The sequence below is a fragment of the Lithobates pipiens genome, unplaced genomic scaffold (genome assembly GCF_037356315.1).
Source record: "Lithobates pipiens isolate NorthernLeopardFrog02 unplaced genomic scaffold, aLitPip1_a1.2 Scaffold_13, whole genome shotgun sequence".
Taxonomy (NCBI): domain Eukaryota; kingdom Metazoa; phylum Chordata; class Amphibia; order Anura; family Ranidae; genus Lithobates; species Lithobates pipiens.
In genome coordinates this window covers 475,280,291-475,307,960 of record NW_027507718.1, presented here as the reverse complement: position 1 = coordinate 475,307,960, position 27,670 = coordinate 475,280,291, and the positions used below count along the sequence as shown (strand labels likewise).

The 27,670-nt window shown below is 43.5% G+C and overlaps 1 protein-coding gene across 2 annotated transcripts in view; it reads right to left on the bottom strand.

The window, feature by feature from the left end:
* Nucleotides 1-27,670, bottom strand: part of LETM1 (leucine zipper and EF-hand containing transmembrane protein 1) — a 79,383-nt gene that overhangs the window by 39,664 nt on the left and 12,049 nt on the right. For both annotated transcript variants that reach the window (XM_077477924.1, XM_077477925.1), the window contains exons 2-5: nucleotides 22,217-22,274; nucleotides 19,449-19,911; nucleotides 14,720-14,863; nucleotides 11,390-11,527 (exon numbers count right to left, since the gene is read on the bottom strand). In XM_077477924.1, the coding sequence (XP_077334050.1) occupies nucleotides 11,390-11,527; nucleotides 14,720-14,863; nucleotides 19,449-19,911; nucleotides 22,217-22,274 (803 nt within the window). The remainder of the gene's footprint in view (nucleotides 1-11,389; nucleotides 11,528-14,719; nucleotides 14,864-19,448; nucleotides 19,912-22,216; nucleotides 22,275-27,670) is intronic.

Here is a 27,670-nt window from a genome sequence, read left to right as displayed (position 1 = left end):
TGTATTACCAATTGTTTTCTTGGCGACTATGGTCCCAGCAGTTTCGAGATCATTGACAAGATTCTCCTGTGTAGTTCTGGGCCGATTCCTCACCATTCTCATGAGCATTGAAATTCCACGAGGTGAGATCTTGCATGGAGCCCCAGACCGAGAGAGATTGGCAGTTATTTTGTTTCTTCCATTTGTGAATAATCACACCAATTGTTTTCACCCTCTCACCAAGCTGCTAGGCGATGGTCTTGTAGTCCATTCCAGCCTTATGTAGGTCTACAATCTTGTCCCTGACATCCATGGATAGCCAACTGGTCTTAGCCATGATGGAGAGATTGGAATCTGATTGACAGGTGTCTTTTACACAGCTAACAAGCCAAGATTAGGAGCACTCCCTTTAAGTGAGTGCTCCTAATCTCAGCTTGTTACCTGTATAGAAGGCACCTGGGAGCCAGAAATTGTGTCGATTGATAGTGGATCATATACTTATTTCACTCATGAAAATCAATTTATAACTTTATGGAAACGGATGGTTTTTCTGGATATTTTTGTTATTCTGTCTCTCATTATTAAAATAAACCTACCGTTAAAATAATAAACTGATAATTTCTTTGTCAGTAAGCAAAGGTACAAAATCAGCAGGGGATGAAATACTTTTTCCCCCCTCACTGTATCAGTGTCTGGTTAAAGCTTGTAGGAGGGAGTTTGGATCCTCCTCTGACTGTCCTATGAGGCTGAACAACCCCTGAATTTGGCCCTGTGCTGATCACATGCACCCTCCCAAAAATCAAGCAATACACAAAGCTGAGCATGTGCAAAGTGCCTCCTATGGTTCTGTTCTATCAGCAGATTGATTGATGACAGTAAAAGGGGAGGATTAGAGAAGACAGTATCAAACAGTCTTTTCACATGTGGAGAATTAACCTCTTAAGTTCCACAGTGAGTATAACAAGCATGCTTTACTGCATATACAGACTGATTTTACTGTTGTGGGTTTAGTAACTTAAGCAATTTAACAAGGAGTGCTTCAATGACATATGGCTTTTAGAATATGTAGGTCTAAAACAGTAGCTTAGTTAGCGCACCTGCCTTGCAGCACTGGGTCCTTGGTTAGAATACTAACCAGGACACTACCTGCATTGAGTTTGTATGTTCTCCCTGTGCTTGCATGGGTTTCCCCCAGGAGCTCATTTCCTCCCACTATCCAAAAACAAGCTGGTAGGGTCATTTGGCTCCTAAATTGGCAATAGTATGTGAGATAGTGATCTTAGAGAGCAAGCTCCTAGAGGGCAGGGATTGAGGTGAATGTACAATATGTGAAGCACTGCATACATTGTCAGTGTGATATAAATATCCAATTTATAAAATAAACCCTGACACTGCTTTTTAACTCGAGTGCCTCTATGGAAATAAAAAAAAAAAATACACATGGGCCTATAAGATAGTAGAGTTGTTTCCTAAGGTGACATTCCTGTGGCATGATGCTGTGCAGAGTGGAAGTTGGGCCCAACTTCTCAGTGTCACAGGATGTGTATCTGACAAGCAGGTCTGCTTGGGGGAGCATTCACTGATTGTTATGCCCGGCCACCATTAAACATTGCCATAAATAAAAACTGCACCATTGATTACACCAGCGCTTGGAGTCGGGAAAGCTGAACTCTGTCTACTATAGTGCACAGGCTAAAGAGTGCTGTGCATGAGTCTGCTGAGGGAGGGGGCACATACATCTGCTCATAGTGGCATTGTTTCTGACTTTTTTTTTTTTTTTTTTTTTAGGAGTACATTCTAAAATTTTAGAAACAACGTTGCTTGTTTGAGGACTAGAGAACGAAAGCTTCAATCAGGTTATATTGTTCTATAGAAATCAGCCTGTCAGACAATTTTCCTTCACACAGGTCGTGAAGTAAAGGATAAAGACGGATGTCAAGCAGCCAACTCAGCAATAGCAGCTATCGTATTACTGTCCTAACATTTAAAAAAGGAAAACCTACATTAATAACAACAAAAAAAAAAAAAAAAAACACACATAACCTAACATGTCTGTAGGCAACTTGAGTTAATCACTTGAAGACTAGGCCTTTTCTGGTACTTTGTTTACAAGTTTAAAACAGTATTTTTTGCTAGAAAATTACTTAAAACTTTTTTTTTTTTTTTTTTTAGCAGACACCCTAGGGAATAAAATGGCAATCGTTACCATTTTTTTTTTTAAATGAAAAAAAAAAAAACCACACACACACACACACACACACACACACACACACCATTTTTGGTGCCGTTACGGCAAGTAAATGGATACCCAACATGTCACTCCACATGTCATGCAAAATTGTGCATGCTCATGGAATGGCAACAAAGCACGGTACTCAGAAATATTCATAGGTGACGTTTTAAAACGCCTTTTACAGGTTATCGGTTTAGTGTTAGAGGTTGTCTAGCGCTAGAATTATTGCTTTTGCTCCAACGTTCGTGGCAATACCCCGCTTGTGTGGTGCGTGAACACCATTTACATATGCATGCATGACTTACATATGCGTTTGCATGTGAGCACGAAAGGATGGCAGGGGGAGTGCTTTTATATTTTTTCTTATTTATTTTGCTTTGTATTTTTTAGTTTTACACTGTCCTTTTAATGATTATTATTTTTTTTATCACTTTTATTCCTATTACAAGGAATTTAAAACATCCCTTGTAGCAGAAATAAGGAGGACAGGTCCTCTTTATGTAGAGATCTGGGGTCAAAAAGACCCCAAATCTCTTTAAACATAAATAAATTTTAAAAAAATGACTTCCGGCTTGGACTGGAAGTAATGTCATGACATCACTCCGGTCCTCCAAGGCCATACGAGTATCTATCCCCACTTTGGAAAGCATTCTAGCAGCTCATGAAGCTCCCGGACTGCTTTAAATGACAAGGCCAGCTGCAAAAAAAGAATACTGGGGTTATGGCTAATATTTTCAGCCATAATCCAGGTAAACCACTTGCAAATATATATTATATATATATACACACACACACACACACATTTATATTACACACTGCAGTTAAAAAAAAACACAAACAAACATGTTATACTTTCCCTACTCTGTGCAATGGTTTTAGCACGTTAGGCTAATTTCAAACTGGGGCGTTGGCGGTAAAGTTCCGCTATTTTTAGGAGCGCTTTACCATTGTTTTTGCAGAGGTTTTCGCCCGCTAGCGGGGCGCTTTTAACACGACCGCAAAGCGCAGCTATGCTGGTGCTGCCCACTGATTTCAAAGCACTCGGGCTTTCACACTGGAATGAGAGGAGAGGCTTTTTACAGGCACTATGCAGGCGCTATGTTTAGCGCTATAGCGCCTGTAAAGCGCCTCAGTGTCAAAGCAGCCCTAAACTTGCCTTAAGGCTTCATGCACACGAGACGCCGGTGAAAACTCTGCTCAAAAAAAAAGCTGAAACGCCCGTTTTGCCACATTTGCATGCCGAGTTTGCATTTATAAAGATATCATGTAGACCCTCCCCAAGCTCTCAAAGCATGTTTTTTTTAACTATTTCTGCCATATGGGATTTGTCCCATAATTGCATGCGATTCTGAATTACTTCAATTAATAGGTTTTGGGTAACATCGGAAGTCATTTTCAGAGACGTGTCTTCCAAGATGATCAATTTGCTAATCACAATCCAAGGTGTGGACAAGCCTAGCTTGGGAGAAGGGGGGTGGCTTGTGGAAAAAAGTTTCAGTTTCATGACGGATGGGTGTTCAACATGGAAACATGGTGGGGGGTTGGGGCTGACTAGACATTGGTATGTAGGTTTTTTCTATGTGAAAAAGACAATGCAATGGTTTGGCCAGACTAGGTGGAGTCACTGATTAGATTAGAAATTGGATGAGGGTTTGGGGCAAAGAAGTGGAGGCATTCCTCATTGTCCAAGCTACTGGAAACACTAGAGATTTTATGGGATTGTATCACAAAGTAAATACGCTCTATGAATTATATAAAGTAATTACAACATTTTTTTAAACTTTTTTTTATTGTTTTCTATGGTTTTCCATCATATTTCTGAGTTTTCAGGACCAAAAAATTGGGTTCCATTAAAACGCTTATAAACGCAAACGCGGCTAAACGTGGGTGCCGCGTTTAGCATCTGAAACGTGGCAATTTATGCGTCTGAACCTATTTTTTTGCTTCTGGAAAAACTAGGTTCAACGCAACTGCATAAAAACGGCAAAAACCGAGACTGTGTACATGGACACATAGGATAACATTGAATGAGTTCAGGGGCAGTTGAAAAAAAAAAAAAAAAAAAGTGTCCAACTGCCTCTTTAACAGCGTCTCGTGTGCATGAGGCCTAAAACGAAGCCCTTCTAGCATCAAAATGGCAGAGGTGCAAGCAGTCCTTTCTTCACCCGTCTACCTTCCTGGGCCGTGAATGCCAGTTGTGTGACTGACGCCACAATTATGTCAGTCCCGTGCATGAGCACAGTAGCTACAGTTCACGGCACAGGGCTCGGTCCGGCACAGGGCACTGGAACGGTCCGGGTGGCCATTCCTTCAGAGGGCATGGGCCAGTGAAGTCCCTGGCTGCATGTACAGTAAATGTCTCCTAAAAACAGTGAATGTTTAGGATATATTTGCACTACCTGTAGGTAAGCCTTATTATAATAGATATCAACCAAGGGAGGTTAATCCCACTTTAGGAAAAAAAAAAAAAACACACACACGCTTTCTGTGATTAGTGGCTCTTGAAAATATTCTTTAAAACAGGAAGCAAATACATTTTCAAAACAGCAGAACTTTCTTTCACAACAAAATGAATAAACAGAAAGGAAGACAAAAATAAATGATTAATGCAGCTGGTTTACGCAAGACTACTTGGAAATCATTTCTAATCTTAAGATCCTCACATGCTTACAGTGCTCTGTGACCTCTGGTTTACTGAACTAACAAAGAAATTGTATCCACTGAGGCAAAAGCAGGCGGTAAAGGTTTATAACCTCTATATTACAGTTGAATATTATAAAAAGGCCTTGCCATTTACTTAACCACTTGCTTACTGGGCACTTAAACCCCCCTCAGTCCCAGACCAATTTTCAGCTTTCAGCGCTGATGCACTTTGAGTGACAATTACGCGGTCATACAACACTGTACCCAAATGAAATTTTTATCATTTTTTTCCCACAAATAGAGCTTTCTTTTGGTGGTATTTAGTTACAGCTCGGAGTTTTATTTTTTGCTAAACAAACAAAAAAAGATGCAAAAAAAAAAAAAAAAAAAAATCATGTTTTAATAGTTTGTTATAAAATTTTGCAAACGGGTCATTTTTCTCCTTCATTGAAGTGCGCTGATTAGGCGGCACTGATAGGCTGCATTGGTGGGCACTGATGGGCTGCATTGGTGGGCACTGATGGGCTGCATTGGTGGGCACTGATAGGCATAGTTAAGGCGGCACTAATAGGCACAGATAAGGCGGCACCGATGGGCACAGATAAGGCGGCACTGATGGGCAAAGATGGGCACAGATAAGATGGCACGGATGGGTGGCACGGATGGGTGGCACGGATGGGCACTGATAGGTACCACAGATAGATGGGACTGATGGGCACTGATAGGTGGCACTGATAGGTGGCTCTGATAGGTGGCACTGCTGGGCACTGATGGGCGGCACTGCTGGGCACTGATGGGCGGCACTGCTGGGCACTGATGGGCGGCACTGGGGTGCAGCACCTGAGGCAGATTTTGGGTGGCACTGTGGGTGGCACTGCTGGGTGGCACTGTGGGTGGCACTGTGGGCACTATGGGCACTGCTGGGTGGCACTGACAGGGGGGCACTTACTTTATTCAGGATGGCACTGCGGGTGGCAGGTGGGCACTGGCAGGGGGCAGGTGTCCTTTTATATTGCTGGCCGTGATCGGGACTGATGTCCCGAACACGGCCGCCGGCGATCGGCTTTTTTTTTTTCTCCTCGCGCTGTCAGCGCGAGGAGGAATACTAGCCGATTACCGGCTCCGTTTTATCACATGATCAGCTGTCATTGGCTGACAGCTGATCACGTGATAAGGGGTCGGGATCGACCCCTTACACGGATCGGTGATCAGGCGAGTCTCACGGACTCGCCGATCACAGAGCGCGCCGCGCGCGCCCCTCAGGGGGCGCGCAGGCCGCTCGTAACCGGGACTACGTCAATAGACGTAGTCCCGAAAATGTGGGTCCGCGCTATTGCCGTCATTTTGCAATAGCGCGGATCCCAAGTGGTTAACTTTAACATAAAAATGCAGGTAAAAGCACAGAAAAATCAAGTATTTTAAAAAGCTTAGTGTTTTTCCATTCCATTAAAAAACCAAAAACAGGCTATATATATATATATAAAAAAAAAAAAAAAAAAAGAAGTAGTAGATACCTGCAATGTGCGTTTGAACATTTGACTATAGCCGCTAGCGATATTCACGGTCTTCTCCCGGCAGGGACAGCTTCACTCACCCGCGCCAGGACAACTGCCGATTCCTGTCAGCACTGTTTGTGTTGATGGGGGAATCGTGCAAACTTCTATCCTACAACCCGTAGTTACAGGAAAGAAATTTGCGCCATGTATTGCCTGCCTAAGACCCCATACACACCATTCGATTTTCTGCAGATTTTTGTCTTCAGGATTTACCAAAACCATGTAGTGCAGGTGACTGCCTGATTGTATACCAATTAAAACTTTTGCCTCATATTACATGGTTTAGGTAAATCTGAAGACAAAAATCTGCAGAAAATCTAAGTGTTTATGGGGTCTAAAACCTTGTACACACAGGATCGGATCTCGCAGACAAAACCTCGACTTATGTCCGAATGCATGTGCCTGGATTTCGTCTTGCATACAAAAACTTCAAGGAATTGTCGGCCAACAAATATGAATGTAGTAACGTACTACGTGGTTTTTCAGCTTTTAAAAGCCATCCTTTAGGCAGCTCCTGCTAATTTTGAGTGAGAAGTTTGGGGCATTTCAGTTTGTTTTTGAAAGGAGGAAGGGAAAGGAAGAGAGGAGGGGGGGGGGGGGGAAGGAAGGGAAAGGAAGAGAGGAGGGGGGGGGGGGGGGAAGGAAGGGAAAGGAAGAGAGGAGGGGGGGGGGGGGAAGGAAGGGAAAGGAAGAGAGGAGGAGGGGGGGGGGAAGGAAGGGAAAGGAAGAGAGGAGGGGGGGAAGGAAGGAAGGAAGAGAGGAGGGGGGGGGGGGGGAAGGAAGGGAAAGGGAAGAGAGGGGGGGAAGGAAGGAAGAGAGGAGGAGGGGGGGAAGGAAGGAAGAGAGGAGGAGGGGGGGGAAGGAAGGAAGAGAGGAGGAGGGGGGGGAAGGAAGGAAGGAAGAGAGGAGGAGGGGGGGGGAAGGAAGGAAGGAAGAGAGGAGGAGGGGGGGGGGAAGGAAGGAAGGAAGAGAGGAGGAGGGGGGGGGGGAAGGAAGGAAGGAAGAGAGGAGGAGGGGGGGGAAGGAAGGAAGGAAGAGAGGAGGAGGGGGGGGGAAGGAAGGAAGGAAGAGAGGAGGAGGGGGGGGAAGGAAGGAAGGAAGGAGAGAGGAGGAGGGGGGGGAAGGAAGGAAGGAAGAGAGGAGGAGGGGGGGAAGGAAGGAAGGAAGAGAGGAGGGAGGGGGGGGAAGGAAGGAAGGAAGAGGGAGGAGGAGGGGGGGGAAGGAAGGAAGGAAGGAAGAGAGGAGGAGGGGGGGGGAAAGGAAGGAAGGAAGAGAGGAGGGAGGGGGGGGAGGGGAAGGAAGGAAGGAAGAGAGGAGGAGGGGGGGAAGGAAGGAAGGAAGAGAGGAGGAGGGGGGGGAAGGAAGGAAGGAGAGAGGAGGAGGGGGGGGAAGGAAGGAAGGAAGAGAGGAGGGGGGGGAAGGAAGGAAGGAAGAGGAGGAGGGGGGAAGGGAAGGAAGGAAGAGAGGAGGGGGGGAAGGAAGGAGAGAGGAGGAGGAAGGAAGGAAGGAAGGAAGGAAGGAAGGAAGGAAGGAAGGAAGAGAGGAGGTGGGGGAAGGAAGGGAAGAGAGGAGGGGGGAAGGAAGGAAAGAGAGGGAGGGGGGGGAAGGAAGGAAGAGAGGAGGGGGGGAAGGAAGGAAGAGAGGAGGAGGGGGGGAAGGAAGGAAGAGAGGAGGAGGGGAAGGAAGGAAGAGAGGAGGGGGGGGAAGGAAGGAAGGAGAGGAGGAGGGGAGGAAGGAAGAGGAGGGGGGGGAAGGAAGGAAGAGAGGAGGGGGGAAGGAAGGGAGGAGGGGGGAAGGAAGGAAGAGAGGAGGGGGGAAGGAAGGAGAGAGGAGGGGGGAAGGAAGGAAGAGAGGAGGGGGGGGGGGGGGACGGATTGGAAGAGTTCTTGGATCAAAAATCGGTTGCTTTATTAAATTGTGACAAATTATGTCATATGCCTTTGCTGCAGGAGCTCCAGGAGAATAATCTGGATGATTTTTGGAATTCTCTGGATGAAGGACCATTGCTTTTACCAACTCTTGGCATTGGTGACCCCTTAAGTCATTAAGAAGCAGGACACATGCTTTTATTTATTTTTTGGTTGAATTATAAAGATTTGATTTGTTATATTTTTGGATGCACAGAATGCACTTTGGTTAAGTTCTATTGGCAGATAGCATGTCCAATTTTATTTTTAATTTTTTTTTATGCACAATAAAAAAAAAAAATTGGAGAATACTACTTGGCTAAGTGTTTTACTTCAAATGACAGTTTGCGAGTAGGAGGTTACATTTAAAAAAAATACAATGTAAAATTGACAAGGGACACCAACATAGTTGTATCTTTGATCTTAAAAACTACACGATACCAACAAGCATAATTATCTTCTTGATATCACCAGGAAAAAAAAAAGCCTTTTAAAATGCAATAACTCCATCAATATAACCAGCAAAGCAGCTTCATTATTATCCCATTAAAGAAGAGAAAATGTGCTGCATTTTGAGATTTCATAATTTGCCACGTCACAAATGTTAATTCTTCATTACGAGCGCTAGTTTACATGACCAAGCGCTTCTGGCTCGTCCTTGCTTCCGAGCATGCGTGTTTATACTTTGGACTTTTGTACACACGATCAGAAAACCTGACAGACATTTGCCCACGGAAAATTCTAAAGCCTGCCATCCTACATTTGTCTGAGGAAAATCCAACAACTGTGCGATGGGGCGTACAAGCAGTCGGATTTTCCGCCAACAGCCTGTCATTACACATTTCCATTGGAAAATCCGATCGTGTGTAAGCAGCTTTAATTCCCCAGCACTGTCCCCTCCTTGTACATCATAGCCCTCTCATGCTCACAGTGTCTAATTACTGTCTGTGCTGGGCCAGCCTCTCCGGCCCTCCCTTCAGCTCCCTACATAACCTTTTATGTAGCTGCCAGGAAGAAGTGAAGAGAACTATCAAGTGTCCTTTGGCTCAGAGCTTTAGGCCTCATGCACACTGGATGTTTTTACAGCTGCTCCTAGAAGCGTCTGGAGTTTTTTTTTCCCTGCCTCTAAACTCCCCCGTACGTTAGCCTGAGGCCCCTTTTCACACCGCTCCACATATGACAGGTCCCTCTCAGCTCACTCTGGAGAGTGGATACAGACCTACTCCCATTCTCTAAAGGGGAGATCTGATGAAAATGGGCCACCTGTCCTTTTTAATGCGATCATATCCAATCCGATAGACTGATGGAAAATAGGACCATCAGTCTGGATTTTGCAGACAGGATCAGATCAGTTAGAGGTGGGTGTTAGTAGATGTCACCACTGACATCTGCCGCTCCATAGGAATGAATGGGGGGTCCGATCAGGTCCACCAGAAATAAAAAAAAATTAAAGGTGGACGTGATCAGACAGCCCGCCTGAAAGGGCTCTATGTGTCCATGTACACATAGGCTTTTAGCAGTATTTAGTGGCAGGAGCTTTTAGAACCTGAAAAAAAAAAAAAAAAAACTGCCAGTGTGTCCAGGAGCAGCAGAGTTTGGGCCGATTAAATGCTTGATGCTACTATAAGCTAGTGCTCAAGCATTAATTTCATTGGCCAGATTTATTCTGGCCAAATGAAATGTATTAACACCCACGCTTGACTCCTGTACAAGCTTCTAAATGTTTCAGACACTCACTTTCTGCAAAAATTATGCTGGCTTCTAGGAGAGTTAAACATTTTGTGTGCCCGAGGTCTAAAAGTGATATTTAGGCCCCTTTTACACTTCTGCGACTTTGGACTGCAAAGTCTCATGACAAGTCGTACCCCATGATTTCCAATGAGTAATGTTAATATCTGTGTGACTTTACAGTAGTCCCTACACTACTTTGGTCCAACTTTGATGCAACTTGAGGTCCATAGACCTCAAAAATACACAGGCATTGCATAAAGTCACACGACTTTCAGTTTGCACAATTGTACAAGGGGCCTATTGCTTCGGATTTTTCATTTATTTATTTTTTACTTAAAATAAACATTGCATACTTATCTGCTTTGTGCAATGGTTTTACACAGCTCAGCCCTCATCCCAGTCTGGGGTCACCCGCTTGCGCTCTTGGCTACTTCTCTTTAGCAAGTGCCCCCATAGAAAGCCGCTTTCTATGGGGGCACTTGTCTAGGCTCGCTCCCATGATAGACTTCTATAGACAGGGCAGCTCAATAACCCCCCCCAATCAAGGTATTTGATTGACATCAGTGGAAGCCAAAGGTTTCAGTCGCTATCTAATTGAAATTTTCCACATTTTGCCACGTTACAACCAAAATGTAAGAGCTCTTTCACACCGACAGCGCAGCCGCGCTAGCGGTAAAGTGCTGCTAGTTTTAGAGGCACTTTTCAAGCGCTAGCAGGGCACTTTTAGCCCACGCTAGTGGCCAAATGAAGGATTAAAAGTGTCCGCACATCGGCGCTGCAGGATCGGTGTATACACGTTAAAGCTGGGTGATTGATTGCTGGGACCACCCCACTGTGTAGCAATTGCTTCTTAACTTAAAAAGTCCTTTGTCCAGAGCGGCTGCGCTGCACGTCTTGTGTGAATAAGACAGGCAGTGCAGCAATCTATTCAAAGGGACAGACCCAAGCGAGTCTTCCATGCTGTGAACGTGGCAGCTGCAATTGCAGCAAAAAGTGGTTCTACAAACTATTGACTCAGGGGGCTGAACACAAAATGCATGTCACACTTTTCACATATTTGTAAAAAATTTGGAAAACCATTTATCAATTCCTTTCTCTTCAGAATTATGTATTTTGTGTTGGTTGATCACATAAAATACCAATACCATTTACATTTTTGGTTTTAAGCTGACAAAATATGGAAAATTTCAAAGGGCATGAATACTTTTTCAAGGCACTGTATATACAGTATACATTCGGTTCAACAAAACTGCACTGGCCTAAAGCCTCAAAACTAGAAAACATTTTCTACTGCAGTTATTATAGTATTTCTACTCATCTCCCCCATAAAATATTCTTACCTTCTGGAAAAAAGAGGAAAACTCGATGGTCACATCTCCTTTGGCAGCTTTGTTCCGCAGTGCCATCTCCTCAATGGTATCCTGCAAGAACTTGGCCACTTCCAACTTCACTCTCAGCTCCTTCTTCAATCGCTCATCCTGAGGGTAAAAACCATCAGTATTAGTACAAAAGCCTACCAACTAATAAGAAGTTCATTGAATTGCATTAACAGAAAAGCACATGTTCCGGAAAAGAGAAAAAAAACGTAATTGTTATAATAAGGCCTCGTTCACATGAGATGTACAAAAGCATACACACATAGAAGGCTGCGTTTACTCACATACATAGCCACAGGTATTCTCTGTGCATCCCCATTGATGTAAATTGGGGCACAGCAACTGGATAGACATAGACGCTGCTCCCAAGTTGACATCCATACGTGTGCACGGCCCCAAACGCACACAGGGAGTGTGGTATAGCTTAAAACACGCACCTTCACATGCCTTCAGTTAAGCCTAAAAGGCTGATCAGGAAAACTTTCACTGCATACACAGGAAAGTAAAGAATAAATAAAAATAACTCTGCAGGCCTGATATTTTTGACCAGAGGATAGAAAATGATGGAATAAAGTCAAAACTATTTTTCAGCTCGTGATAGATTAGGGAACCATTATAACCCAGTTAGTTCCTATTGCTATTTGGAGTATCCCAAACAAGGAAGAAGAATCACCAAAAGTGAGAGAGGACATCCCCTCTTTGGCAGTTGTGGAGAGTACAGGTGTTCCCATTAAAAGATTTACCCTCACCTCCTGTTCTTTGTAAAAATAAAAACAATTTTGATTACCCCCTCACTTTTCTCTTTTGGTGATAACAGTCAGAAGGAAAAACAGTGAGGCTGAATTTACCCAAACAGAAAATCTAACAGCAATAAAAACCTAAAAGCTTCCAACCTTACACCTTTCTACTCAATACAAATTAGGAATACAAATTATCAGATCGAGAAAAATTGCTTTACATTTTTAGTAAAATGTATTTTTCTGATATTTTTCATATAAAAAGCCTCAGGGAAAGATGCTGCAGACTCAAGACAGATTTTTACAGAGAGGATGATGCCTAGGCAGCCTTCCTGATGATGCCCAGTAGGAAAAATGCATAGAGGTCAGGTCGCTGTCTATTGCAGTGGATAATCAGTGACGTCTCGTCCGATTTTTGGTGGAATGCATGTCAGGCTCCATTAGCTAACTGCGGGGCGAACAGCTCCATGTAGTGGCATTTCTTCATCAATTAAGAAAAAGGTCTGGAGTTGATTCTAAGTGTGGTATTTGCGTCTGGAATCTATTGCTGTGAAGCTACATCATGTGTTCAAAGGAGCTATCCATGCAGGTGAAACAGGCCATTGTAAGGCTTCAAAAATTAAACCAATCCATCAGAGAGATGGCAGCCACATTACAGTTTGGTACATTCTGAAGAAAGATCGATGCACTGGTGAGCTCAGAAAAAACAAAATGCCTGGACGTCCATGGAAGACAACAGTGGTGGATGATCGCAGGTGAAGAAAAACCCATTCACAACATACAGACAAGTGAAGGACACTCTCCAGGAGGTGGGTGTATCATTGTCAAAGTCTACAATCATCAGAGCAAATACAGAGGGTTCCCCACAAGGTGCAAACCATTCATAAGCCTGAAGAATTGAAAAGCCAGTTTAGACTTTGTCAAAAAATATCTAAAAAAGCCAAACCAGTTCAGGAAAAGCATTCTTTGGACGGATGAAACTAGCACTAATCTGTAGCAGAATGATATGAAAAAAAAAAAAGCGTGGAGAAGGCTTGAAACGGCTCATGATCTTTGAGCACAAGTCATCTGTAAAACATGGTGGAGGCAGTGCTATGGCACAATGCATGGATTCCAGTGGCACCGGGTCACTGGTGTTTAATGCTGGTGCGACGGAAGCAGCCGGATGAATTCTGCAGTGTTTGGAGATATACCATCAGCCCAGATTAAGCCAAATGCAGCAAAGTCGATTGGACAGCGCTTCACAGTACAGATAGACAATGATCCAAAACACACTGTAAAAGCATTCCAGGAGCTTTTGAAGGAAAAGAAGAAGTGGAATATTCTGCAATGGCCGAGGCAATCACCTGATCTCAACCCAATTGAGCATGCATTTCACTTGCTGTAGGCAAAAAAAAAAAAAAAAGGAGCAGAAAGAGCCACAAACAAAAAAACTACTGATGACAGCTGCAGTTAGAGCCGGTGTATAAAAATGGTTGCAGTTCCTAAAATTTGTACTTCATATTTGTGTTCAACCCCTTGAATTAAAGCTGAAAGTCTGCACCTCAAATAAATTAGTATTGTCTCATTTTAAAATTTTATTCTGGTGGCATACATAGCCAAAAGTATGAGAATTGTGCCAGTGTCCAAATATATATGGACCTAACTGTATATTGTCAAATATGGTGGAGCACCTCTTTGTTTTGGGAGAAGGGCACTAGCCCCTTTTCCAGGATTTCTTTACACATAGTATGGAGGATGAGCTATAAAGATTGATCCATCACAGTGGATTTTAAATTTGGAATTGAATATTTTTGGGACACATCACATTATGCATATGTTTTTGTATAATATTGTATTGCGGTTGTTTTACAAAGCATTAGTGCAGTATTACATGATCTGTATTATTTTGCATATGAATGTGAGTTGGACATTTTGTAGATAGGCAACTCTTATCCTCATATTGATCAGTGGTTCCAAATCAATAATTACTACTGCAGTAGGGAACAGACACAAAAGATATGCTCAGCATCTTTCCAAATAACTGTTCCGCTTTATTATGACGCAATTGAAGGTTTTTATATACAAGGATTACGTAGGTATTACATTAATATTACAATTGTACGTTTATGTTAACAAGGGGCGTAACATAGGCAGGCCAATTCTAATCAGGACTCGAAAGAATGCAAACATGTACTGAAAACATTATTAGTGCCATGTGCACACAGTGAGGGCATTATGCAATACATATAAAATAGAATATAAATTATATACAGAACTTACAAATTTCCATTACAAATGTAATTTACTTACTTTTTGATTTCAATGGTCACATGCCATTACCAATATTGATTTTTTTGAGCATGGTTTGTATGAGGGGCTAATTATTGAGCATATGGTATGGTTACCACTTTTTTTTTACATAAGAACAGCGCCTTACTTTTGTTTAGACTGCTTTATGGAAAGAAGTATCTCTTGTACATATGACAATATTTATTACAAAGAGGTTCAAGTGATAGATTTAATGAATGAGCACAGGGTACATGCTGAATGGATAATTATGCTGACTGTAGCTTACCTTCTTAGAAGTGGTCTCAAATGTGGAAGGCAGCATTTCTGGAAACAGCTTCAGTGCAACTGGCAGAAGAAACTCCATGAAGGGGACAATGACGAAGACAAGGAAGGGGACCAGTCGGAAGAGGTCAGCGCATATCCTCAGGAACTGCAAGACATGAGCCACATTACAGAGAGGTACAAGTCCACGACAATGATAAAAGAAAAAGGGCTTCACTTTACGTTGCATCATTCCTCATTAATATGTCGCTTTTAGCATGCCTGTGGATTTCTAATTTGTAGAAAGGCAAATCAACTGGCTTACTTTATTAACCCCTCGCCAGCAACACATAACTATCCCTTACTCCCCCCTGCCACTCCGTGCAGCAGCCATGTGCAGAGATACTTCCAAATATAAAAAGGCGTATGAGACACACTCTTTAGGAGTGCTGCGATTTGTGTGACTGGCCTAGCTCTGTGGGGCAGGGAGGGAGTATTAGCTCTGTGTAATCTTCAGGCTAATGCCCCAGGCGGATGATTTTTATTTTTACTGGCCTTTGAGCTTAAACCTAATACAAGATTGACATATTTTATATTTTCCTGCACCAAAAACGTACTTCCTTAATGCTCAGTGGAACTAAAAATCAAGGTTTAAAAGCGGTAGTAAACTGCATCCAAAAAAAATAAATAAATAAAATAAAACACACAATTGGGCCACATGCAGTTTAAAGGGGTTGTAAAGGTAAATCTATGCATTAAGGTGAAAAAACATCTCACAGTGCCGGCGCCCCCAGCCCACCCCGTTTTACTTAGCTCACCCCTCAAAAGTCCCGCGCTCGCCCCCGCCGTCCTCTTCACCGCTCAGACTGGCCGCCGATTGGCTGGAGTGGATGGATTGAAGGCAGCGCAGCCATTAGCTTGCGCTGCTGTCAATCACATCCAATAATGCAGCGCGCCGGGGGCTATAGCCGGCGGCTGCATCACGGGAGCACGTCCGTAGGTGCTTCTCACCATGCGAGGGAGCTCGCATGAACGTGAGAAGTACCTGCGGGAAGAAGCAGAGACAGACGCCGAGGGACCCTAGAAGAGCAGGTTCGGGGCCACTCTGTGCAAAACGAGCTGCACAGTGGAAGTAAAACATGTTTGTTATTTTAAGAAAAAAAAAAAAAGTTTTACTTTACAATCCCTTTAAGTCATAATGTGCTAGTATACATCACATATTAGCACATTATGACAAACTTGCCTGAAAACTAAGCCCTCCAACGGCACGCTGTCACAGCTAAAGGCGCTTCCATCTTCATTCAGTATTCTTTGCGGGTTCATGGGCTTCGGCTATCTGATTGGCCAAGCCAGTGATGGCGTCACTCATGGGCGTTAGGCTTCATGCACACTGGACGTTTTTACAGTTGCCGTTTTTGGCTTCAGACTTTTTTTTTTTTATACAGTCAATAAACACCCCATCATGTTATTCTATGTGTCCATGCACACATGGATGGTTATTTACAAAAGGCAAATCCACTTCGCACTGTAAGTGTACTTGGAAGTGCAGTCGCCCTAAATCTAAGGGGTAGATCTGAAGTGAGGGGAAGCTCTGCTAAATTTTATCATCCAATCATGTGCAAGCTAAAATGCCATTTTCCTTGCCTGTCCCCCTCGGATCTGCAGCGACTCAGAAACTCAGTTTTAAATGTTGAGCCGACTGATATGGCACCAGACAGCTGGCATCTTGTTACAGTCTGGCAGCCAAAAGTGCTTACTGCAGAAAGCAATGAGGTTGTATTTCATCTCATCTACTGTGTGCAGACATGTCGGATGAGTGGTACAATATTACCAATGCTGCAACAGCAAAACAAAGGCGTATGCACTAGATCCAAGGCGCCGGGCTCATCATGTACGTCTAATCTGTGCCAGTGAGTCACTTTCATATATCACTGTACAGCTCAGAGGCAGAAAATCATCCAAATCCACAAACATCCAATTAAATCCAGCAGAAAGCTCTCAGCTAGTGAACTATTCTCAGCTCCTCACTGTCTGCATGGCTCGTACAACCGCTCAGACCATAGTGAGGAGCTGGCCATAGCATGGTCAAGAGTCAAAAGAAATTGATCTATATAATGAAGGGACGCAATGAAATTGTGATGAGTTTTTCCTTGCAAAGTACTTTTAGGAGTAGGAAGAGGGAAACTGCCCTACTACTAATCAATGCCAACTTTCTTCAACATTCATTTATAACTTTTTTCTTTTCTTGCTACCCCAACATTTCATATTCCCGATATGTGCCTGCTGTACCATGTACTTGTATGAGAAAGTCTCCTGTTTTTTATTGTTTCCTTTGTGTGAAATCCACTGTTTTCCTGTCTGTCCCTCAGCTTTTCTATTAAAAACTGACCACACTAAGCAGAGCACACCATGGTCAGTTCCCTAGGTATGTTGGGAACTCCGTGTGCTCTTCTCCAATGATCAGACTTGTCCTGACACACCCCAGCTGCACAGCCATTCACTGGGAAGCTCACTGTGCGGTTTCTCCTTTCCCTAGCTCTTATGCAGCTGAGAACAGAGGGAACAGATGGAAGGTGATCACTCATCAAAAAAAAAGTTATTTATAATTTTTGTTTTTTTAAATCTATTGACCAATGTTTTTCCTTTCGTTTTTATTTAAAACTGAGTGGATTGTTTTACAAGGTGATCTTTTACAACCACTTTAAATAAAAAAAAAAGGCCTATTTCAATAAATTACAGAGAAAATGCAGCTGGAAAAAAAAAAAAAAGACGGAAAATTGATAATTGGGGATCTGGATCATAATTCAAGAGACAAAGAAAAGACAGGATCCTGTAACAAAGTGAAACCAAGTTTAGAGAGGGGCTGCAAAACGTTTTTTGACAAGAGAGATTAACCACTTCCCAAGCAGGCCAATTCTGACATTTCTCTCCTACATGTAAAAATTCATCTTTTTTTTGCTAGAAATTTACATAGAACCCCCAAACATTATATATGTTATTTTTAGCAAGACCTTAGAGAATACAATGGTGGTTGTTGCAACTTTTTATCTTGCACGGTATTTGTGCAACAATTTTTCAAACACTTTAAAAAAAAAAAAAAAAAAAAAACACAACATTAAAAGTTAGCCCAATTTTTTGCATAAGTTACGCTGAGTAAATAGATACCTAACATGTCACCCTTTAAAATTGCACACACTTGTGGAATGGCGCCAAAGTTCAGTAATTAAAAATCCCCATAGGTGACGCTTATAATTTTTTTTTTACTGGTTACATGTTTTTAGTTACAGAGGTGTAGGGCTAGAATTATTGCTCTAACACTCCATTTGCGGCAATTCCCCACGTGTGGTTTGAACACAATTTTCATATGTGGGCGCAACTTGCGTATGTGTTCGAGTCTGCGTGTGAGCACATGGGACAGGGGCGATTTAAATATTTTTTTGGTTGATTTAGAAAAAAAAAATATATAAGTTTGATCACTTGTAAACATCCCTTGTAATAGGAATATGGCATGATCGGTCCGCTTTACAGTGAGATATGGGGTCATTAAGACCCCACACATCTTACCTCTAGGCTGGGAAGCCTGAAATCAAAAAATAAATGATCTCGGCTTCCCAGCCGAAGCAGCGCCAATCGTTTGAATGCAGAGGCTGGGTATGACGTCACAATATCGCGACCGGCCTCCGAACGATCATAGAGTCACCAGCTTCCATCAGTGAGCTGGAGACAGGATCCGCCGGCCCCCGGATGGTGACCATAGAGATTTCCGGCAGACAAAATGGTCGCTGGAGTCTCCATGATTGTTCGGAGGCTGGGCACAATGTTATGATGTCACAGGGCCGACGGATCCGGTCTCTGACTCGCCAACGGAAGTGGTGAGTCAGTAGAAGCACCAGAGGGCGGCGTCCCCTCTCGCTGCCCATAAGAACGATCAAGCGGTGGAACAGCCGCTATGATCATTCTTATGGTGTAGGGAATAGCCGGCTAAACAAGACGATATCTGAATGATGCCTGTAGCTGCACCCATCATTCAGATGCACCCACCGCAAAATCTAGGACGTCATAACGTACCTTGGGCGGGAAGAGGTTAAAAAAGTAAAACGCATGTTTTCTTACATTAAAGCGGGAGTCCGCCGTTTTTTTTTTTTTTTTAAAAGCCAGCAGCTACAAATACTGCAGCTGCTGACTTTTAAAATAAGGACGTTTACCCGCCCAACGTGCCCGCGATGTCAGCACCCGAAGCCGATCTCTCGATAGTCTCTCGGGTGCTGCCGCCCCCATCTTGGGTATGGGAATCAGGGAATTTCCCGGTTCCCTACTGCGCATGCGGAAGTCGTGCTGCGCAATAAGGATGGACCTGCTGCCTCTGGGATCTGTGCGTTTCCCAGCAGGCAGCGGGGGACTTTCGGAAAGGGGCGTAAATCTACGCCCCTTTCCGCAGAGAGCTATCCCGGAAGTGGGTGCAGATACCTGTACTGTACAGGTACCTGCACCCCCCTCCCCCCTGAAAGGTGCCAATTGTGGCGCCGGAGGGGGGGGGGGGGGAGGATTCCATTGAGCGGACGGTCCACTTTAGGGTGGACCTCCGCTTTAAACACATTGGTTATACTTTAAAACTTAGTACAGAATCCCTTTAATATGGTGCAGGCCAGTATTTCTATTCTGTGCAAGGCTTAGTCTAATTAATATGAAGTGCAAACTTTTATAACAAGTAAAACTTCAATCACCATTACGGAGCTCATTCATTTTTCCCTTACCTGCCTCCTTTCCCTTCGAGACAGGATAGCTCCATTCAGAATCTGCCACATCATTCTTGCAGCAATTTTGGTATCGATCCACAGAAGGCGGAAGCCATGATAGTAGTGCTTTAACTCATCTACGACCTTCTGTCTCAAAGACTTCTTTACAGTCTCCACCTCTGTGCTTGGACTATAGACTGGGCCACCTTCTTCCAGCTTTTTCTTTTTGTCCTTCAAAGATTTCAAGGATTTCTCAACCACAGAGTCATCAAAAAGTGGTCTTGAAGAGTGAAGACTTCTGACAGACAGGTACTTGGGGGCCAGAGAGCCACTTCCGGCCAAGACACTCCATGCAGGCGAAGGACTGTGGACTTTGTAATATGTTCTTTCAGGTCTATTAGTCCATGAACAGACATTACTCCTGTCTCTTAATGAAATGTAAACAGGGTGGGCAGCAGTGCAATTTCGAATATGAGAACTCCTTTATGAAAAACACAAAAATGAATAAATAATTAAGTTAAATGAACATAAAGGTTACCAATACATGTTTAAGCAAGAACCCCAACCACAGCCAAGAGCAACATACAAAGTAAATGTCTACAGTAAGTACTAAGATTTCTGAGAATCAGGACTTGGCAAAATGGCTTTTTAATTTAGGAGCCAGCTAAAAGTTAGGAGCCAGTGATTTTAAATCAGCTGCCCAGTACGGGGTGTCGGGCAATAGGAATTGCTCGCATATGGTGCCAGGCCCAGGCATTAGGACTGGAGCTGTGCACCCACCACCTCTGAAAAATCCATAACTGAGCATCTGAAGAACCAACTCCAAGCACTCCCCTAAATCTTCCCCAACATGGTGACAGCCCAATGCTTTGGGCTATTATAGAAAACCAAGTGCCCTTTCTGCATTGCAGAGAGATAGCTTTGCCCTGCCCGACATTCATCTTAAAGATATATTTATAAAGAAAATGTAGGATAGTCTCTCAACCCCCAAAAAAGCTCTTTAGAAGGACATTTATTCCAAAAAATGGTACTGGAGTATAGTTTCTAGCTGGAAGGTCTTTTCAGTATTGGAAAGACCAGGTCATTGCACATATTGGTGTATTTGTTGATGGGCACTTTTACAATGTTATAGATCAAAGCCCAATTCTGCATGCCATTTAGCTGTGGTCGTTTAAAAAATAAAATGGTTTAAAATGGTGAAGATTTTTTACCTTCATGCATTCTTTCAGTGTGCAGCTCGCCCCCCCCCCCCCCCCCCCCACGATATGCACGAGAGCAGCAGCTCTCCTGGATCTCTCCCTGCTTATTGCCTCAGACACGGCAGTGGGGGCCATTGGCCAACACTGCTGTCAATCAGTGTCAGTGAGGAGGGAGCAAGGGTGAGGCCAAGCCCTGCTGTTTTTGTCTTACGGAGCGGGGCTCAGGACAGAGCACACATACAAGTGTCCCCATATCAAGCCCGACAAGAGGAGGATCGAGGCCATTCTATGCAAAAACATTACACAGAGCAAGTTTAACCTAAATTTTTACCTTTACTATCAATTTAAAAGAAATTAAAGCATTTAAATAATATGTTTTTAACAATGTATTCTACATATGCCAATTCAGGTTTGTTCCAGTAAAAAAAAGTGGCCTTTCAACCATTACCCTGGCTTGGAATGGAATAATCACCTTGATCAAAAAACCCTCATAAAACACTACTCAAAATAAAAAATTAAGAATTCGAATGGACACACCCAAGCATTTATTCCGTTTAGCCCCTGTTCACACCAGTGTGACTTGTCATATGATTTGACAGTTTCAAATTACATGACAAGTCGCACCACATTGCTGGCAATGGAACTGTTCATATCGGACATTATGAAAGGTTCCTGCACTACTTTTTACTGATTTCATTGCAACTTACATAGATATCTGATAAATGAATTTGCAAGCAGCAATGAAATAGGCAGTGCAAATTGCACTGATGTGCGGCTTTGAAATCATGCTGAAGTAGCACAATTTCAAAGTCACACTGGTGTGAACTAGGGCTTAAGGAGACCCTGCTCCTTTCCCCATTCTACGCAGAGTGACCGTCTTGCTAGCTACTTCCTTTCCATTCTGTTGCTCCGTTGCAACTGAAGTGAATTCCAGGTATGGGGAACATGTGTCCTCTCCTCCACTGATACAGGGCTCGAGCAGCCAATCACCAGACCTGAACACCATTAGGTTAGGAGGATAATGACAACTTGAACATGAAGCTTACCCAAGGTTTAACTCCCAGAGAAGAGGAATGGCAAAGAGCATGGAGAGTGATTTTGAATTGATCGGGGGTTAGTGAGCAAGCAAGAAACTTACTTTGCCCAGACTGGCCCCTTTTAAGACCCCTTTCACACTGCGCCACCTAAGGTGTCAGCGGTAAAGGGCGCGATTTTTAACACTGCTTTACCGTAGTTTTAGCTGTGCTATTTGGCCGATAGCTGGGCGGGTTTAAGCCCTTGCTGGCAGCCAAAAAGGAGTTAAATCTGCCCACAAAGCACGTATCGCTGCCCCATTGATTTCAAAGGGGGGCAGCGGTGGAGGAGCAGTGAGTTCACCACTCCAAAGAAGCCGCTGGCAGGACGAGGGCTTTCACACTGGAGTGCATTGAACAGCTGTTTTAGGGCATTTGGCAGGTGCTATTTTTAACGCTATAGCCCCTGCAAAACGCCTTCAGTGTGAAAGGGGATTTATGGTCTAACCTTCTAACAAAATAGTGTACAAGAGCCAATACCCTTAAACATAAAAATGTAACAAGCGTTTCCTACCTGTGATTAACCAACCGTAGAGAAGTGCAACCAAGACATACACGTTCAGTAAAGAGACCTAAAAAAAATAAAAATAAAAAATAAAATAGGAATAGTCAGTAAATTAGATTGCAAAATGTTAACAATTTTGAGTTTCTAGAATGAGCACTGAGCACTAAGGAGAAAATATGTGTCGGTAACGATTTCCCACAACCTAAAACTGTTTCGAATTCTGCCAACAATTCAATCCCCCAATGACTCGTATAAGAGCCAGAACACCAAGAATCCTGGGAGCTCTGCCGTCATTTATAACAAAGCCACAAGATCTTAATATGCAAATAAAGCTCCTCCCACTGAGATTATTTTTTTAGCTTTTATGTTTTTTGGGCAAATGTTTTGTTCTCATGTTTGCGAATTTCTGAACAGATGTTTTATATAATTATTTTCAGTATTTTTCTAACATCTTTATCTTACAAATAGACAGGATGCGCCCATATTACTCGCCTGGTAGTACACTTTCTAAAATGGAAAGCCCAGCACTAGCAGCTCATTTTACAGCTGTATCAGTCCAAATGAAAAGCCAGACACTTTATTTGGAGATCAATGAATGCAAAAGTTGTGTCCACACTGACCGAGCTGTTCAGAATCTAGGTTATTCACATTCAGGAGATAAAAGATGGAGAGCAGTCTCAAGTGCCACCCATTGGCTGCTATTGGTAAAAAAGTTAAACTTATTCACATTAGAGATGCACTGAAATTTTGGCCGAAAATGGTGTTTGACCTCTTGCCGGTAGAGAAAAAGGTGCCGAAAATGCATGTGATTTTTTTTACCACGATTTTACTGTGCATTTTTATAGGTCATGTGACTCAAAAGCTGCATCAAAAACATAATACAGGTGCGTTGTCATGCGACATTTATGTATGTATGTATGTATGTATGTATGTATGTATGTATGTATTTATTAAAGTCCGATGAGACACACACAATCGGAATATCCAATGAAAAGATCCTGTCTGAATTTTTCTGCCGGAAAGTCCGACCGTGTGTACACGGCATTAGGATTCAGGGCAGCAGCACGGTTTTGCTGTAATAAAATAAAAGGTATGCACATGGGGTGACGGGAGTTAGGAGTGCCCTCCATTTCTGGCACACCAAGGATTTTTTCTGTGCTTGTAGCTTTTTTTTTTAAATGCGATAAAACGGAGAAGTGTGTATATATTACAGAGATATACTGAAAATGCTTTTTAAACCGTGACATACACTGTAAACTATCAATTGAGGAAAAAGATCTGCCAACTGTGCCACCTGCTATGAATCAGACCCCCTGAATAAAACCAAACCTAACTGAATACTAAGGAGAGATAAGCCGACATTGAAGGAATACTGATGTCAGCCGACCCTAGTCGGAGATTTTTCTATTCAAGCACAGTGTGGGAATTCATTTATTGAGCCATCACAAGCTAGGATGCTGCATCCGATTTCAGGAATCACTTTGTTAATTGAGCATGTGATATGTTGTTTGATGCTCTAGGGAACATATAGAAATATTAAAAATGAAGTCTGACAAAAAAATAAAAATAAATTTGCTATGTAAAAATGTATCTCCAATAATAGGGTGTCCCACTGGTGGATACTGCTAGTAGTAACTCGTTAGCAAAAATAGACAACATGACAATGAAAGAGCCCTCAATAACAAATGCATAGGTTGAACCACTGACTATGTGACTTCCCTATACAGCAATGCTTTGTGACTATATTGTTACTTTCAATAACACAAAAGCTCTAGTCATTTCAAAGGCTATAGTCTAGCACAATCTTTTGAAACATTCAAAAAAAAAAAAAAAAAAAAAACACCGCACAAAACACACATCTGGAGGTGCTTCACAAATTATTATTTTTTTTTTTAAGGCCTCTTTCACAAGAACTGTCCGTTCAGGTCTGCCTGTGTTTTTTTTAGGCGGACCTGAAGGGACGCTCCATAGACCTCTATGGAGCGTTGGATGTTAGCGGCAACATGTCCGCTGACATCCAACGCGCTCCGATCCAAAAAAGTGTGGCGGAGGAAAAAAAAAAAAAAAAAAAAAAATAAACTTTTCCATCCGTCATCCGATCTCCCATAGGGGAGAGCGGCACTGACAGGTCTGTCCCTGCACAGTGTGGAGAGACGGACCCGTCATCTTCCTGCTCAGCGGGCATCGACGGAGCAATCCCAGCAGAGCAGAATGGGCTCCGAACATGGACACGTCCGTATGGAAGAGCTCTAACACTTCTTCAGATCCAATGAGTAAAAGATACCCCATAATTAGATGTGGCCAGGGCATTTTGTGCAATACGGCACTGCGTCGCTTTAACTGGCAATTAAGCAGTCATGTGACATTGTACCCAAACAAAATCAACGCCCGAATGACAGCGGCAGAGCTGCGAGACCCCACCGAGACGATGGATGATGCGGACTACAGGGGACAGCGACGACTTCGCTGGCTCCTGTGTCAGGTAAGTGACACATAATGGGCTACTATGCGATGCATAGTAGTCCATTATGCTTTGCAGGGAATGAAAGAGGAAGTAAACTCATCAGGGTTTACTTCCTCTTTAAGCAGTGACAATAAAACCTGGGAGCCGATTGGTTTCTATGCAGAGCTGCACACAGATTTTGCGCTCTCCAGTAGTAGTAAATCCTCCCTTTGTGTTCCTGACATAGACATCACATTGTTATTAAAATGACTGGCTGTAGTATTTTAATAACTTTTCTATGGAGTGATGTTAGGGCTTGGGTACACAGGGCATTTCTTTATGAAGTTGATCAATGGGGTATTAGGGCTAAGGCAGAGCCAGAAGAATGCTGCATGCCTTCAGGTGTTTTTGAAATGCTGTTACCTTTAAGGTGGGAGTAAACTCCCTTGGTTGACTTTTAACTATAGGCAAGTCTATAATAAAAAAAAAAATAAAAAAAAAGTATAAAATAAGGTATAATATAAGTTTTACTTACTTAGGTGGTTGTAGCATCAGTCCGATGCTGCATCTGTCCTCCGGCGCCTTTAACACTGAAAACCAATCACTGCCAATCGCTCAGTTCTCACAGTTCCCTGAGCAGAGAGCTGCTGACTGTCGGTCACATCGCTCAGCTCCCTCCTCATTCACTGGAGTGCTGGGCCCGGGAGGGGGTGGAGCGGCCGGCTCATCGGCTCGCTGAAAGACTGAGCCGGGTGTCAGTCCAGGGACCTGGGTGGATCCCGACTCCATGGTCATGATGATGCCAAGCCCGGACCGATTTTGTGACTTCAGCAGAGAGCAGATTCAGCCGGCTCTGATGAAAATGGGTCACAGAAGTGCCAAACGAACTGCACTCCTGTGATCCATATGAGAAGTACAGCCAAACAGCCTCAGGCTGAACTCCTTTAATACCACTTTAAAGTACTGAAGTGATAGCTCACAAGGCCAGGGCACCAGTATTTTCAGGAAATCAGAGTGGCATCTCCCAAAAGTATTTTTCTTTTAACAGCTTTCTCAATGAGAAACAAAATGTAAAAAAATAAAATAAAATAAATCCACACACACACACACACACACACACTTCCATACCGGTAGATATACATCACTGGCCATGAGGTCTGGTGACCTTTGGGAACTTTCAGATAAAAGCTCTGGCTGTATATAGAAAATATTCATATTGCAAATGATCACACTCTGCACACTGGATTGCAAGTCCTTAAACCAAGGTCATCGGGGAAGGCGATCGTGTAAACCTGTATGAGAAGGCTCCTGGCAAAGCCAAGCCAGATCTCATTTGTTGCTCCAACTGGTTTCTTGTAGCAATACAGTATATTGACGTAATCTAACAAACACTAAGAGGGCCTCCACATCGAGCTGCCACGGGCGTTGGCAGTAAAGCGTCGCTATTTTGAGGGCAGTTTTACCGTTATTTTAGAGGCACTATTCGGCCGCCAGCGGGGCGGTTTTAACTCCCCACTAGCAGCCGAAAAAAGGGGTAAATCCACCTGCAAAACGCCGCTGGAGGGGCTTTTAGCTGACAGTATCACAGCACTGCCCTAATAATTTCAATGGGGAGCAGCGGTGTTGGAGAGGCGAGTTCTCCAAAGAAGCTGCTGGCAGGACTTTTCCGACGCCCGGCCAGCGCACCGCTCCAGTGTTCACACTGGAGTGAATGGAGCAGCTTTTTTCAGGCTCTATTTTTAGCACTGTAGTGCCTGAAAAACACAGGCAGAGTGAAAGGGGTCTACATGTAGTGTCACAAAATAAAAAACAAATGTCATTGGATAGAGGGGAGGAAGATTAGAACTTCTGTTCAGTGTTCTGTCAGATTAGGCGACCTGTCAGCATTAACAGAAGTGACGTTCCGTCACAGCCATCTTGCTACACCCTGCACTCGCCCACAGTAAGGATAGAGCGGGAAGGGGCAAGCACAAATCAGATTAGCAAACCTGTGAGATGAGCAGGATCGCTGCTGCTTATAAAATTCAACATCTAAACATTCATACAGAGTTCTAAGTACTGTAATTCACTATATAACCTCAGTTTACTGTTATAAGTGTAAAATGCAAAACTCTGGTGGGTGTAGCAATGTCTGCTTGCTCCCTTCTCACTGAATCTTTACTGTGGACGGGTGTGGGGTATAGCAAGATGGCGGCGAGGAAACGTCACTTCCGTTACACATTCTGATGGGTCGCCTAATCTGACGGAACGCGGGCTCATACTACCATCTGTGTTCCTGCTGGGAAAATCTCAGTCTCCTAGAAACCACAGTGTCTGGTACAGGAAGTGAAGGGAAAATCTTCCCAACCATATAAACAGTAAAACTCTCCAATTCAAAAACTAGCCATACATGCTTCAGTTAGCTGGAGAATTATTCTCTGTCATCTATTGCATATAGAGACAGTCGAAGCACCTAAGGCTAATTGAATTTAAAGCGGTCCTCCACCCTGAAGTGGAAGTTCCGCTTATCTGATCCCTCCCCCCCCTTCGGTGCCACAATCAGCAACTTTCAGGGGGGAGGGGGTGCAGTTACCCGGATAACCCAGGTATCTGCACCCACTTCCGGGACAAGACCGCCGCAGACCGACGCCCCCCCCCCCCCCCCCGTTGTGTTGTGGGAAACAAACAGTTCCCAGGACACAGCGGGGACCAGCAAAGATGCGCAGCGCGACTCACGCATGCGCAGTAGGGAACCGGGCGGTGAAGCTGCAATGCTTCACTTCCCGATTCCCTGAGAGAGGATGGTGGCGGGGGCAGCAGAGAGACGAGCGATCGCTTGTCATCTGCAGCCGACATCGCTGGACCCTGGGACAGGTAAGTGTGAATTTATTAAAAGTCAGCAGCTGCAATATTTGTAGCTGCTGGCTTTAAATTTTTTTTTTTTTTTTTTAAAAGGTGCAGAACCACTTTAATCAGAATAAGGCTGTCCATACATTATATAATCTTCCTGTTTAACTTTGCCTTAGAGATTTACCAAAACC